Source organism: Carcharhinus amblyrhynchos, unplaced genomic scaffold, assembly GCF_965287045.1.
Source record: "Carcharhinus amblyrhynchos unplaced genomic scaffold, sCarAmb.v2.hapA scaffold_38, whole genome shotgun sequence".
NCBI lineage: Eukaryota > Metazoa > Chordata > Chondrichthyes > Carcharhiniformes > Carcharhinidae > Carcharhinus > Carcharhinus amblyrhynchos.
In genome coordinates, this window is record NW_027649779.1 from 10,287,856 (window position 1) to 10,303,381 (window position 15,526).

The 15,526-nt window shown below is 45.1% G+C and overlaps 2 protein-coding genes across 6 annotated transcripts in view; one reads left to right on the forward strand and one right to left on the reverse strand.

Moving 5' to 3' along the window:
- Positions 1-4,036: 4,036 nt before the first annotated feature.
- Positions 4,037-15,526, reverse strand: part of LOC145362487 (uncharacterized) — a 76,311-nt gene continuing 64,821 nt past the window's right edge. The window contains exons 1-2 of one of the 4 annotated variants that reach the window (XM_080218503.1): positions 8,909-8,954; positions 4,037-5,697 (exon numbers count right to left, since the gene is read on the reverse strand). In XM_080218503.1, coding sequence (XP_080074629.1) covers positions 4,287-5,636 — 1,350 coding nt within the window. In that variant the 5' untranslated portion in view covers positions 5,637-5,697; positions 8,909-8,954 and the 3' untranslated portion in view covers positions 4,037-4,286. Of the gene's footprint in view, positions 5,698-8,685; positions 8,771-8,871; positions 8,955-15,526 lie in introns of those variants that run through there. The other 3 variants (XM_080218501.1, XM_080218502.1, XM_080218500.1) reach the window with 3 other exon arrangements.
- Positions 5,956-11,667, forward strand: LOC145362505 (uncharacterized). Of its 2 annotated transcripts, none has more exons than XM_080218526.1 (2): positions 5,956-6,039; positions 10,086-11,667. In XM_080218526.1, exon 2 carries the CDS (start codon positions 10,448-10,450, stop codon positions 11,594-11,596), a length of 1,149 nt encoding a protein of 382 aa, XP_080074652.1. In that variant the 5' UTR covers positions 5,956-6,039; positions 10,086-10,447; the 3' UTR covers positions 11,597-11,667. The 2 variants fall into 2 exon arrangements, with proteins under 2 accessions (XP_080074652.1, XP_080074651.1); XM_080218525.1 differs by lacking the exon at positions 5,956-6,039 and adding an exon at positions 9,846-9,994.

A 15,526-nucleotide genomic window follows, 5' to 3' on the forward strand; every position in this document is an offset into this window, starting at 1 on the left:
AATTAAAAGGGAAGGATTTAATGATAGGAAATTAAAACCAAACATTAGATCAAAATTCGACAGGGTCACTCGATCCACCAGGACCTGAATTTCACAGAATGGTGGTGCAGGAGACCACTTGGCCCATCATGTTTACACTGGCCCTCCAAACAAACATTATGGCTTATTGCCATTCTCCTGCCTTTTCTCCATACCCTTTGTTAGGGAACTTTACTAACTGTCCCATTCTTCACTCCCCCGAGAATCCAGACAAATATTTTCAAAGTTTAAAATTCGCCTTTATTCAATCTAATAGCAGGGGAAACCTGATTCCACACGTGACATACAGGCTCCCAGAGCAAAGGAATACAACAGCAATTATGTCTTTAACATCAACTATGAGTCATTAACACACAAATCAAAGTTGTAAACTTATTCAAATGTACTCAATATCCAATCCCAACTAATAGTTCTGATTACTTCATTTGTTTTCCACATTAGTGTTTTACCAATGACAGCAGCCCTACGGTTGCCTAATTACAATATTCAGTCAACAGGGCACATCTACACAGTTACATTATCAATAAACACATGAATGTGGTCCTTGACTGTTTGGCAATCTGAGTGGTGACTTATGATTTCTGTCAAAATACACTGCAGTCTGTTATCTGAAAGCAATGATGTTGTAGTTACAGCCCTCCTGTGGTCCATCAAAGGCCCCATGTCGATTGTTTTTGCGGCTGTATCTTGCAGCTCGAGCAGTTTCTCAGGAACTTTGCTGCATTGAATGATTTTTAACCCTTTCGCCATCTATCCCAGGTATTAGTGCAGTGGACCTTCTCTGAACTGCTTCTTACACATATATATCCTTAAGGAGATGAATAATACTCCAACTGTGGTCACATCAGTGTTCTGTATAACTGACGAATAACGTCTCTTCTTTTGTAACTAATTCTTTTCACAATAAACAATAACATTCCATTAACTTTCCTGATTACTTGCTGGACCTGCCTTTTGTGATTCATGCACAAAGACACACAGATCCCTCTGAATCCTTCACTGTTTTGATGATATACTTTGTTTTTATTCTTCCTACCAAAATGGACAATTTCACATTTGTCCACATTTATATTATATTTACTGGTTCTTTGCCCACTCGCTTAACCTATGTCCCTTTATAGCCTCCTTCCATCCTTTTCATTACTTACTTTTCCAGCTAGCTTTATATCATCAGCAAATTTAACAACGATATCTTCAATTCCCTTATCGGAGTCATTGAGACAAATGGTAAAAAGGTTGAGGTCCCAGCATTGATCCCTGTGGCACACCACTCTTCACATACAGCCAACTAGAAAAAAGACCCATTTATGCCAACCATTTCCTATTAACTAGCCAATCTTCTTTCTGTGTCAATATGTTACCATTCCCCCCCCGCCCCATGAGGAGTTTTCATTTTCCACAATAACCTTTGATGTGGTAGCTTACAAATGCATTCTGGAAATCTCAGTACATTCACCTTTACGCACCTCTGGTTCCCCTTTATCCACGGCACATGTGAATCCTTCAAAGAACTGAAAAAATAGATTGAATATGATTTCCCTGTCTCAAAACCGTGTTGATTCTCCTTCATAGCCAGATTTTTTTCTCACTACCATGCTGTAACATATTTAATAATAACTTCTAACATTTTTCCTATGACATGTTAACTGTTCTGTAGTTTCCTGCTTTTTGCCTCTCTCTTTTGAATAAAGGAGTTACATTTGCTACTTTCCAATCTAATGGAACTTCCACCAAAACCAGAGAATTTTGGAAAATTAAAAACAATGCATCAATGATCTCACCAGTCATTTCTACCCGTCTTCAGCTGAAGAACAGCCTCATGGCCTCAAAACGTCAACTCTGTTTCTCCCTTCACAGATGCTGCCCGACCTGCTGAGTCTTTCCAGCATTTTCTGTTTTCAATTAAGATTATCAGAATCCACAGTACTTTGCTTCTAGTTTATGAGCTACTTCTTTTAAGAGCCTAGAATGGAGTACATCAAGGCCCAGGATTTGTCAGCCCACAGCTCCAACCATTTGCTCTGTACCACTTCATAAGTGACAGCAGTTTTCCTGAGTTTCTCCCTCCTTTCCACACCCTGATAGTATCGAGGATAGAAGTTATATCCTATCGGATACAGTATTAAACTACAGTGAAGACTGTTGCAGAATGCCTGTTGAATTCATCTTCCATCTCCTTACTTTCTATTATTAATTCCCCAGAATCACTTTCTCCTGGACCAACATTCACTTTGTTAACTCTTTTTTATTTAAATATCCAGAGAAACATTTACTATCTATCTTTATATTTCTAACTGCCTTCTCTCGTACTCAAATTCTTCTCTCCTTATTAATCTTTTTATCATTCTTTGCTGTTTATATTCTGTCTAGTTTTCTGACCTGCCACCCGTCTTTGTGCAATTCTTGGCTTTTTTCTTTAAGTTTTATACTATCTTTAACTTCTCTAATGAACCACGACGGTGGATCCTCCTCTTGGAATTTTTCTTTCTCATTGGAATCAGTATCTGTTCTGGGTTTTCTGAAATATCCCTTTCAATATCTGCCACTGCACCTCTATTGACCTGTCCCTTAACCTCATTTGCTGGTTCACTTACACTGAACACAGCTCAGTCCTTGATGTGATTAACAGATAAATCCAATCATTGTGGTTAGTTGTAAACTCGCTGGTGACTCAGCAGTGTGGATGGCCGACTGTATCTCTTCTGAAACTCAGGGCAGTTGAATGGTTTCTCCCCAGTCTGAACTCACTGGTGTGTAGTCAGCTCAGAAGACTGAGTGAATCCATTCCCACACTCAGAGCGGGTGAATGGCCTCCCCCCAGTGTGAGTGCACTGCTGAGTTTCTAGCTCTGACAAGTAACTGAGTCTCTCCTCAGAGTCTCCACATTTCATAAGAACATAAGAACATAAGAACATAAGAAATAGGAGCAGGAGTAGGCCATCTGGCCCTTCGAGCCTGCCCCGCCATTCAATAAGATCATGGCTGATCTGTCGTGGCTCAGTTCCACTTTCCCGCCCTCTCCCCATAACCCTTAATCCCCTCTCTTATCAAAAACCCATCAACCCGCTTCTTAAAAATATTTAGCGAGGCAGCCTCCACCACTTCAACGGGCAGAGAATTCCAGAGATTCACCACCCTTTGAGTGAAGAAGTTCCTCCTCAACTCCGTTCTGAACCGCCCCCCCTTTATCTTGAGGCTGTGCCCCCTAGTCCTACTGTCTTTTTTGAGCGGGAAGAGTCTTTCCACCTCTATCCTATCCATCCCATTCATCATCTTATACGTCTCAATGAGATCTCCCCTCATTCTTCTAAACTCTAACGAGTACAAGCCTAGTTTATTCAGCCTCTCCTCATAGCTCAACCCCCTCAACTCCGGTATCAGCCTAGTAAACCTCCTCTGCACTCCCTCCAAGGCCAAAATATCCTTGCGCAGGTGCGGCGCCCAAAACTGCACACAGTACTCCAGCTGCGGCCTCACCAATGCCCTATACAGCTGCAGCAAGACCTCCCTACTTTTATATTCAATCCCCCTCGCTATGAAGGCCAGCATCCCATTCGCCTTCCTGACCACCTGCTGCACCTGCAGGCTGGGTTTTTGCGACTCATGCACAAGGACCCCGAGGTCCCTCTGCACCGTCGCCTGCTGCAGTTTTTCGCCACGTAAGTAATAGTCCTTCCTACCATTCTTCCTACCAAAGTGGACCACCTCACACTTGCCAACATTAAATTCCATTTGCCATTTCCTGGCCCATTCGCCCAGCCTATCTAGATCCTTCTGCAGACTCTCCACACCCTCCACACAATTTGCCTTTCCCCCAATCTTGGTGTCATCAGCAAATTTCGACACCCTACACTCGGTTCCCTCCTCCAGATCATCTATATAAATTGTAAATAGCTGAGGCCCCAGCACCGACCCCTGGGGCACCCCACTAGTCACCAACCGCCAATCCGAATAGCACCCATTGACCCCCACTCTCTGCCTCCACTGTCTCCCTAATGTGACTGTGGTTGTGAATGGTGTTGTTTCCTTCCAGGTTCAAAATTCTCCACTGTTTAGGTTACGATAAATTGTGTGGCTCCATCCAATCCTGATCTGACATTTTCCGTGAGTTTCCTGACCCCCAAATCCTCCCTTTCTCAGACGAACTATATTAACACCTGTAGCAGGGCTGGAGTCACTTTTCAATTCAGCAGAACTGACCCAAATGGACATGGTTCAGTCTGAATATGATTCACAGCAAAATTCAATCACAATAGTTCCTTGTGAATTCGCTGGTGTTTCAATAGATTTGATGACTGACTGAATCCCTTCCCACACACAGAGCAAGTGAATGGCTTCTCTCCAGTGTGAACTCGCTGGTGAGCCTGCAGCGTGTGTGAGTGAGCAAAGCCCTTCCCACATTGGGAACAAGTGAACATCCTCTCCCCAGTGTGAATCCGTTGGTGTATTGCTAAGTTGGATGATTGACTAAATCCCTTCCCACACTGGGAACAGATGAACGGTTTCTCCCTGGTGTGAACTCGCTGGTGTGTCCACAGATTGCCTGAGTGTGCAAATCCCTTCCCACACTGGGAGCAGATGAAAGGCCTCTCCCCGGTGTGAGTTCGCTGGTGTGCCAGCAGGTGAGATGAGTCAGTGAATCGCTTCCCACATTGGGAGCAAGTTAACGGCCTCTCCCCAGTGTGAACTCGCAGGTGTATCAGGAGATTGGATGAGCGAGCAAAACCCTTCCCACACTGGGAGCAAGTGAATGGCTTTTCCCCAGTGTGAACTTGCTGGTGTAATGTTAGGTTAGATGACTGACTGAATGCCTTCCCACACACAGAACAGGTGAATGGTCTCTCCCCAGTGTGGGTCCTCTGGTGTATATGTAAACTGGATGACTGAGTGAATCCTTTCCCACACTGGGAGCAGATGAACGGCCTCTCCCCAGTGTGAATTCGCTGGTGTGTCAGCAGGTTGGCTGAGAGCGCGAATCTCCTCCCACATTGAGAACAGCTGAATGGCCTCTCCCCATTGTGAACGCGGTGGTGTTTTGTTAACATGGATGATGCTTTGAAGCCCTTCCCACACACACAGCAGGTGAATGGTCTGTCCTCACTGTGAACTCGCTGGTGTTTTGCTAGGTTTGATGACTGATTGAATTCCTTCCCACACACAGAGCAGGTGAACGGTTTCTCCCCCGTGTGAGTTCGCTTGTGCAAGGCTAGGCTGAATGACCGATTGAATGCCTTCCCACACACAGAGCAGGTGAATGGCCTCTCCTCAGTGTGAGTCCTCTGGTGAATATGTAAACTGGATGATTGAGTGAATCTTTTCCCACACTGGGAGCAGGTGAATGGCCTCTCCCCAGTGTGACTACGTAGATGAATTTCCAGCAAGGATGGGGATTTGAATCCCTTCTCACAGTCCCCACATTTCCACAACAGTTTCTCTCTGTTGTGACTGCAATTATGTTCCAAAAGGTCAGATGATTGGCTGAAGTCTTGTCCACACACAGAACACGTGTATAGTTTCTCTCCACTGTGAATGATGCTATTTTCTTCCATGTTCAAAACACATTGATATTCAGATTGCAATAAATTGGCTGGCTCCATAAGGTGCTGATACCAAGCTTGGTTTCAGTTTCCAAACTGCAAAACCTCCTCTTCTAATACCCTGTGAAATTGATTTAAAATAGAAAAAGGAAGTGAGAGTGAACCCACAAAAACACAACGGCAAGTTGTGAAACTGAGCTGAAAGAATCTGGTAATTTGTGGGGACGGCACTGGGAAAAGGTGACTATGAAAACTGCTGGATTGTCAAAAAACCCAATTGATTTCCTTATGTCCTTCAGGGAAGGGAACCTACCATCCAGTCTGGGCACTATGGAAAAAGACAGAGAAATAGGAGAGATCGGGGATGAAGGAGAGGGATTTTATACATCTACAACTCAATGAGAACACTGACAGAATCTCCCAAACCCTCAACCTCCACCATCTCAAAGGATCAAGATAGCAGGTAGATGTGAACATCAACTCCAAGTTCCCCTCCAACTCATGTCTTGACTTGTCTGATAGCCAGTATTAACGAACAGAAATTTCTTTCAATACTGGGAAGACTGAACCCATTGTGTTCCGTCCCTATCACAAACTCCACTTCGTCACCAGCAACTCTATCCTGCTTCCTGGCAACTGTCTGAGGCTGAACTAGGCTGTTCACAACCCTGGTGAAATATTTCACTCTAGGAGGAGCTCCCAGCCACATATCCACATCATCATCAAGACTGCCTATTTCCATCTTCATTCATTGAAACCCTAGTGTGAGGAGGCCATTTGGCCCATCGAGCCTGCACTGACAACAATCCCATCCAAGCCCTATCATCCCCATTTATCCTATGTTTTTACCTTGTTAATCCTGTTGATGCCAAGGGTTAATTTAGCCTGGCCAATCCATCTAACCTGCACATCTTTGGGCTATGGGAGGAAACTGGAGCACCTGGAGAAAACCCACACAGCCACAAGGAGAATGTGCAAACTCCTCATAGTGCCCCGAGGCCGGAATTCCACCTGGGTCCCTGGCACTGTTAGGCAGCTGTGCTAACCACTGTGACACCGGGCCACATGTCAGTGCCATCGCCCGAGTCCACCCAAGTCTCAACTCATCTGGAGACCTCACCCATTGTGACGTCACACATTCAATCATTCATAAGAACATAAGGAATAGGAGCAGGAGTAGGCCATCTAGCCCTTCGAGCCTGCCCCGCCATTCAATAAGATCATGGCTGATCTGTCGCGGCTCAGTTCCACTTTCCCGCCCTCTCCCCATAACCCTTAATCCTCTCTCTTATCAAAAACCCATCAACCCGCTTCTTAAAAATATTTAGCGAGGCAGCCTCCACCACTTCAACGGGCAGAGAATTCCAGAGATTCACCACCTTTTGAGTGAAGAAGTTCCTCCTCAACTCCGTTCTAAACCGCCCCCCCTTTATCTTGAGACTGTGCCCCCTAGTCCTACTGTCTTTTTTGAGCGGGAAGAGTCTCTCCACCTCTATCCTATCCATCCCATTCATCATCTTATACGTCTCAATGAGATCTCCCCTCATTCTTCTAAACTCTAACGAGTACAAGCCTAGTTTATTCAGCCTCTCCTCATAGCTCAACCCCCTCAACTCCGGTATCAGCCTAGTAAACCTCCTCTGCACTCCTTCCAAGGCCAAAATATCTTTGCGCAGGTGCGGCGCCCAAAACTGCACACAGTACTCCAGCTGCGGCCTCACCGATGCCCTATACAGCTGCAGCAAGACCTCCCTACTTTTATATTCAATCCCCCTCGCTATGAAGGCCAGCATCCCATTCGCCTTCCTGACCACCTGCTGCACCGGCAAGCTGGGTTTTTGCGACTCATGCACAAGGACCCCGAGGTCCCTCTGCACCGTCGCCTGCTGCAGTTTTTCGCCCCGTAAGTAATAGTCCTTCCTACCATTATTCCTACCAAAGTGGACCACCTCACACTTGCCAACATTAAATTCCATTTGCCATTTCCTGGCCCATTCCCCCAGCCTATCTAGATCCTTCTGCAGACTCTCCACACCCTCTGCACAATTTGCCGTTCCCCCAATCTTGGTGTCATCAGCAAATTTCGACACCCTACACTCGGTTCCCTCCTCCAGATCATCTATATAAATGGTAAAAAGCTGAGGCCCCAGCACCGACCCCTGGGGCACTCCACTAGTCACCATCCGCCAATCCGAATAGCACCCGTTGATCCCCACTCTCTGCCTCCTATTTGACAACCAATCCTCTATCCACGCTAACACCCTACCCCCAACTCCATGTCCCTCGACCTTCTGCAATAACCTCTTGTGAGGTACTTTGTCAAACGCCTTCTGAAAATCCAGAAAGACCACATCCACCGGCTCTCCTCTATCCACCGCCCTAGACACATCCTCATAGAATTCCAGTAAATTTGTCAGACACGACTTCCCTTTAATGAAACCATGCTGCGTCTGCTCTATCAAGCAATTCCCTTCAAGATGCCTTGCAATTTCCTCCTTAATGACAGATTCTAACATTTTACCTACCACAGACGTTAAACTAACCGGCCTATAATTCCCCGCCTTTTGCCTGGCACCCTTCTTAAACAACGGCGTAACATTAGCCGTTTTCCAATCATCCGGCACTTCCCCGGAATCCAGCGACGTCTGGAAAATAACCACCAAGGCATCCACTATCACCTCCGCCATTTCTTTCAGAACCCTCGGATGCATTCCATCCGGTCCTGAGGACTTGTCCACAATCAGCCCCTCCAGTCTGTCGAGCACCGCCTCTCTAGTAACAGTAATGTCATTAAGACCCTCCAGTCCTACCACCTTTCCATCGCTAACACCCGGCAAATTATTCACGTCCTCCTCCGTGAAGACAGAAACAAAAAAGTTATTCAATACCTTAGCCATATCCCCATCCCCTACCACTAGGTCACCTTTCTCATCCTCTAAAGGACCAACGTTCACCCTAGCCAGCCTCTTCCTTTTTATATATTTATAAAAACTCTTGCTATCCTTTTTTATATTAAGCGCTAGCCCAGCTTCATAGTTTCTCCTACCCTTCTATATTCCACTGTGACAGCACATTCTCACCCACTTCCATTGTGACGTCACACTCTCACCCATTCCATTGTGACGTCAGGGCTTCACTCTTCATTCACAATCTGCCGGCCTCCCACATTCAGCCTCAATGGCGGCAGTCAGCCCGGGCCCAACACTACCACCTGCGGCTCCATTTGATACAAACGGGGGGGAGGGGACCGGAAAGTTCTTTTCGGGAGTTGAGTTTAAGAAGCCTCTCCACCCACCCGCCATATTTATCGTTCCCCGCACGTCACCCTCTACCTCGTATCGATCTCGCTTCCAAACTAAAACTGCCCATCCATCGCCATTACCCGCAATGCGCATGCTTCAGGTCACGCCCCCCTCTTTCACTCTGATTGGTTGGAGGATCAGCCGCTCCAGCTCGATCCTGAAGGCCCGCCCCTCGTTCACTCCGATTGGTTGGAGGACCAGCCCCTTCTTCCGCTCAGTCCTCCAGGCCCACCCCCCTCTTCCTATTGGTCCGGAGCCGCCGTCAATCAGTCCCCGGGCATTGTGATGTGGAGCATGCGCAGTGTCATTGCTGTCCTTGGCGCTGGTTTGTCCCGGAGAAGCGGAGTCAGCGTTAGGCGGTGGCTGGGCGGGTCTGGAAACACTTTGTGGATTCGCTTCAGAATCATTGTCAGCTCCCTGGTTTGCAGCTGTGGGGCTTCTCCCTCCCGGGAACAGACCCAGGTTAACGGCCCCATCCTGGCTCAGCCACTGGAGGATGGTTCACATCAGAGGATGGGGGAGGGTTTCACTTTGGCCTCAAATCAATGAGGACTCTGATCTCTGGGAAGGAAACCCTGGGAGGATTCACAAACACCCGCTGGAGGCCCCAACACCCCCAATAAGACCCATCGGTTTTATTGTCAGTCTGCAGACAGGAGCTGGAGAACTGAACCCATGATGTGGGTATGCCGGCGTTGGACTGGCGTAAACACAGTAAAAAGTCTGACAACACCAGGTTTTAGTCCAACCGATTTATTTGATAATAGACTCACAAGCTTTCGGGGTTAGTCCCTTCGTCAGGTGAATGGAGAGTTCTGGCCACAGACAGAGCATATAAAGTATATAAAGTATATGCTCTGTCTGAGGCCAGAACTCTCCATTCACCTGACGAAGGGACTAACCCCGAAAGCTTGTGAGTCTATTATCAAATAAATCGGTTGGACTAAAACCTGGTGTTGTCAGACTTTTTACTGAACTGAACCCAGACAGAGAAGAGGGAGGGAGAAAACTGGGAGTGGAGGAAAGAAATGGTGGAGATGGTGAGATAGATTTGGATTTCAGCCCAGGGAGGGGGGAGAGTTTGTGGGGTGGGGAATTACAGATTTGGGAGAACAGGTGAGGAAAAAATGTTGCAGAGAAACTAGAATTGTTTGTTCGGAATTTCTATCCTGGACTGACGGTGATGAGTTTTCTCAACTTTTTACAGGATATTGGAAGTGGAGGATTGGCAGATGGAAAACGGAAACTGAACATCACGTCTGACAAAGCCATTTGGTTCATCAGGAGCTGAATATCATCGGTCTTTGAATGTGGAAGGAGAAATGTTTGTCTATTCTGTCTGTGGGCAAAGATTTTAAACATAGTGTGACCGGAAAAGCATCAGGACAAACATGCACCCAAGTGAGAATGGTCCAGTGAACTGACTGTGGAAAGAGCTTTAACCAGTTTCACAGCCTGAAAAATCATCACACCATTCACAGCAGCGTGAAACTATATACATGTGAGTGTGGGTGAGGCTTCTACTGTTCATCCAACCTGGAGAAACACAAGAGCACGAGCACCAGCACCATGGAGAAACCGTGGAAATGTGTGGAGTGCAGGAAGGGATTTGGTTTCCCGTCACAACTGGAAGTTCATCGGCGCAGTCACACTGGGGAGAGACCATTCACCTGCTCCGTCTGCGGGAAGGGATTCACCCATTCGTACAACCTTTTAACACACCATCGAGTTCACACTGGGGAGAGGCCGTTCACCTGCCCTGTGTGTGGGAAGAGATTCACTCGTTCATCTCACATTGTGACACACCAACTTGTTCACACTGATGAGAGACTGTTTAGATGTTCTGACTGTGGGAAGAGTTTTAAATGCGAAAAAGATCTGCTGACACACCAACGCATTCACACTGGGGAGAGACCGTTCACCTGCTCTGTGTGTGGGAAAGGATTCATTCAGTCATCCCACCTGCAGACACATCAACTTGTTCACTCTGACAACAAACTTTTTAATTGTTCTGACTGTGAGAAGAGCTTTAAAAACAAAAAGGACCTGCTAACACACCAATATACACACACTGGGGAGAGGCCATTCACCTGCTGTGTGTGTGGGAAGGGATTCAGCCGTCCATCTGCCCTACTGAACCACCAGAGAATTCACACTGGGGAGAGGCCCTTCACCTGCTCAGTCTGTGGGAAGGGATTCATTAATTCATCCAATCTTCTGATACACCAGCAGCTCCATACAGGGGATCGACCGTTCACCTGCTCTGAATGTGGGAAGGGATTCACCCGTTCATACAACCTTCTGACTCACCAGCAGGTTCACAGTGAGGAGAGGCCATTCACTTGCTCCGTGTGTGGGAAGGGATTCACTCGTTCATCCAACCTATTGAATCACCAGCGAGTTCACACTGGGGAGAGGCCGTTCACCTGCTCCGTGTGTGGGAAAGGATTCAGTCAGTCATCCAACCTGCTGACACATCAGAGAGTTCACAGTGGGGAGAAGCCATTTACCTGCTCTGTATGTGGGAAGGGATTTTCTCATTTATCTTATCTTCTGAAACACCAGCGAGTTCACACTGGGGAGAGGCTGTTCTCCTGTACTGTCTGTGGAAAGGGATTTATTCAGTCATCCCACCTGCTAACACACCAGCGAGTTCACAAGAGATTGCAAGGTTTGGATTCTACACATATTGATGCTGTTAATCATACCCAGGACTGAATTATGTTCACTCTGACTTTTTTCTTCTATTGAGGTTTGATATTCTGAATAAATGTGAAATAGACATTTGATGGAATTATTGTTGTAGATTTTTGTCTTTTCCATTTGAGTGTTCAACATCACCAAGCTGCAGCTCAGAAAGGGCAGTCTGAGGGAGGATCATACAGTAAACAGAACTTCATTCTTGACACAGTCCTCCATGGTCACGCTAAGAGGAACACACAACACTTTGGTCTTTCTCGTCACTTTTCCCTGACAGCGGAGTCCCCATGTGGGTGAATCCTGAGGAATGTAAGAAAAGTGTCCCAGTCGCTTTTTTCCAATGTTCAGAGCCTCTGGACGTGGAACAGAAGCTCCTTTACAACTGTGTTTAGAGTCAGGAAGAACAATGGTGAATGCTGGAAACATGCTGTCAAAGATTGGTGTCAAACTGGGATCTGTTCCTGACTGAGAATGAAACGGCAGGTTTAGGTTTCCAGACTAAAAATGCAAAAAAGTCTGAAACGTTTTAATGTGTGTGCGTGTGTGTCAGTCATGGTTTATTGAACAGAAACTGGCTTAAAATAAATTGGTTGAAGTCTGCATTAACGTAGCAGCTGGAGAAGTTCAAAGGATGTCATGATGTGGGTATGCCGGCGTTGGACTGGCGTAAACACAGTAAAAAGTCTGACAACACCAGGTTTTAGTCCAACCTATTTATTTGATAATATACTCACAAGCTTTCGGGGTTAGCCCCTTCGTCAGGTGAATGGAGAGTTCTGGCCTCAGTCAGAGCATATAAAGCACAGACAGTTTAGAGATTACTGATTAGAATGCGAATCCTTCTGCTTTCTTGCATCTCTGTAAAAACTTGATGTCTGTGTCGATATGCGCAATCTTCTTGGAGATCCTCTCAGAACTCTCCATTCACCTGACGAAGGGGCTAACCCCGAAAGCTTGTGAGTATATTATCAAATAAATAGGTTGGACTAAAACCTGGTGTTGTCAGACTTTTTACTGAGTTCAAAGGAGCCAGGTAACTGCTGGGACAATTAGACAACAATTTTGATTCCCAGATGAATAGAGAAAGAGCTGCAGTATGTGTCCAAGAATTCTCAGTTTTGATGATGTGTGCTTCCCACACACTATCGTTTTAAATAAGCATCACTCCTAATAGCCTTTAACCATTATAAACAGAACAGAGAGAAGCTGAGCAGCATCAGAGTCCTGACTGACCATTTAAGAATGAGTGATGTGTTTAGCTGAAGTTTCCTGTTGGTAGTTTTCTGGGTCATCTCCTTATTTTGATCATTGTCAGTGATCCCTAGGTATGTGAACCTGTTCTCCTCTCTTTCAGACATTCACTCACTTAACATCTCTCTCTCAGAAACTCAATATTTAACACCCCTCATCTCTTTCACATTCACTGAATGTTGCTCTTTCTCTCCAGGCATTCACTCACACTTACCTTCCACCTCTCTCACACTCTAACCTCGGTCCTGTCTCACATTCACTCAACCTCTCTCCTCTCAGGTTCTGTCTTTGTCACTTAATGTCTCTCTATCTTTCTTTCAAACACTCTCTCATTTAACCTTCCTATTTCAGATAATGCTTAAACTTAATCATTGTTTTCTCTCTCTCGTTACCTCTCTGAAAAAGCACAAACACTTCATCACTTTGATGTCTGAGAAAACATTCCATTGATGGAGATTCAATCTTCTCTGTTTCTCTCTCCCACTTCCTCGGACAGGCCCTGACTCACTTTAAATCTCTTTTCTAATAACTCTCTTTTTGGGAAAACTCATTTGTTCTCTAATTCCTCCACATTTCTCCCAGTGATGACCCTCAATCCATCTCCCAATTCAATGACTGTGTTAAAAATCCAAATTATCCCCTTTCTTTATTGTTTAACATAGGAATGGAGGTGAATGTAATGCTGAGACCAGCAGCAATCTGTGTGGTCGTTCTTGATGCTGTCAGAGTGAGTTCACCCTCACAGGCAGGAAGACTGTTCACGATGATAACAGCAAACTGACGTGGGCTGTTTCGTTCTCAGGTAACACAACTTCCTGTTTCTCTGCCGGTTCCAAACCACACATCTCACTTCTGAGCAGAAAAGAAATCCAGGGACCACAATCTGGTGAGAACATCTGTCAGTGCAGCCTATATCTGTTCACAGGGTCAGGGCAGAATCACACAGGTCACATTGTGGTGACATTTACAAATGAGCCAGTTATTTCTGTTCAGAGTTTCCATTCACAGATATAACCAGCTGTGTCTGTGGATCAGTTGCTGAGTTCCCTGTACTCCCCATAGCCAAGAACTGATAGCCTGCTCCCTTATATTCTATATTATTCTCTCTGTATTGCTTGTTTCCGCTGTTTCTCAGCTTTTATCTTTGACCGCCCCATCTTTCTGCTTTTTAAAATCTTTCTCAATTTTTCTCTCAGTCTTTCTGTCTCCCCTTTCCTCTGTATCTTTCTCAGGCTGAGTGTGTTCCTATTTAATCGAGACGTTCAAGATCATGGAGAGTTTCTGATTGATTATAGAAGGAAAGACAGGGAGAAAAGCAAAAAAGCCCAACAGGTCTCGTGGCATCTGTTGCGAGAGGAACAGTTCATATTATAAAATAATAATTTTGAGTTCATATAATTCTTCAGGGCAAGAGAAACATGTGTTATCCATCTTAGATTGGGGAATATGATGGGGAGATTTAATAAAGGTGTTTAAAGTGACAAATGTCAATGGAAAGAAACTATGTCCAAGGAGCAGGAGGGTCTGTCAATGGAGAGAATCAATTTCCCAGGTGCAGGAGGCTCTGTAAGCAGAGGACACAGAGATTTGATATAATTGTCAACAGAATTGAAGGGGGTGAAAAGGAGAATTTTTTTTACACAATAAATTGAAATGATTTGGAGTGCACAAACTGACTGGTTGCTAGAAGCAGGTTTAATAGTAATTTTCAAAGGGAATTGGATAAATACTGACAGAGTTATGGTGAATGGGATTAATTAGATACTTCATTCATCTTTATGACAGTCTGAATGTTTCTCCCCTAAGGTTTTAATATTTGATCTTTTCAGTCACCATGTGTCTCAAGCAGAAGATTTAAACATTGGGTTTGATGAGCTGTCAGATCTGTTTCCTATGTATCTTTGTAACTTGAGAACTGCAGATAACCATGAAAAGGAACTGATTATTTTCAATTCCTCTAACAGATACACTTCAGATATCAGAAATCTCAGGAGATCCTCATTTCCTCATTATTCTCTTCTCAAATATAACAGCTGTCAGTCAGGCCAAGTCAGTCACATGTGTCTCTGTTACGATGTTTCCACTTCTATTTTATCACTCACCTCCCAGTGACACTCACCATAACACAGACGCCTTAAAATATCATTGCTCCCTTACATCTTGTCCTCCTATTATAATCGAATGTTTGTTGGGCCTCTTGTCTCCCTTAAGGTCAGATTACCTGCAGTTCAAATGACCTCAGGGACACAAACCGACCTTTGTGATTATTATTATACCAGATTCCAGTCAGCCCCAGGAGCTGCAGTTGTAAAATACAGTAAGAAGTCTCACCACACCAGGTTTAAGTTCAACCAGCTTATTTGATAGTAAAGCTTGTGGGATTACTATCAAATAAACTGGTTGAACTTCAACCTGGTGTTGTGAGACTTCTTACTGTGTTTACCCCAGTTCAACGCCAGCATCTCTATGTCATGACTACCATCAACATTGTAAAATACAGCAGAATTGGAATAACAGACAGGTTATTGTCTGATGATGACAGTGGCAGAGTAACACACACTGGAATTTAAATACATTATATCAATAGACCATGACTCCGTCACACTATCAAATGAAACCTAAACTTTGGTTGTGGTGCACTGGATACTGACTGTATTATCATTACATTGGATCTAATGCTGTGTTCACTAACATACT

Excerpts from the sequence above, each read along its gene's own strand:
- LOC145362505 (XM_080218526.1), top strand. The coding sequence starts at position 10,448 with ATGGAGAAACCGTGGAAATGTGTGGAGTGCAGGAAGGGATTTGGTTTC.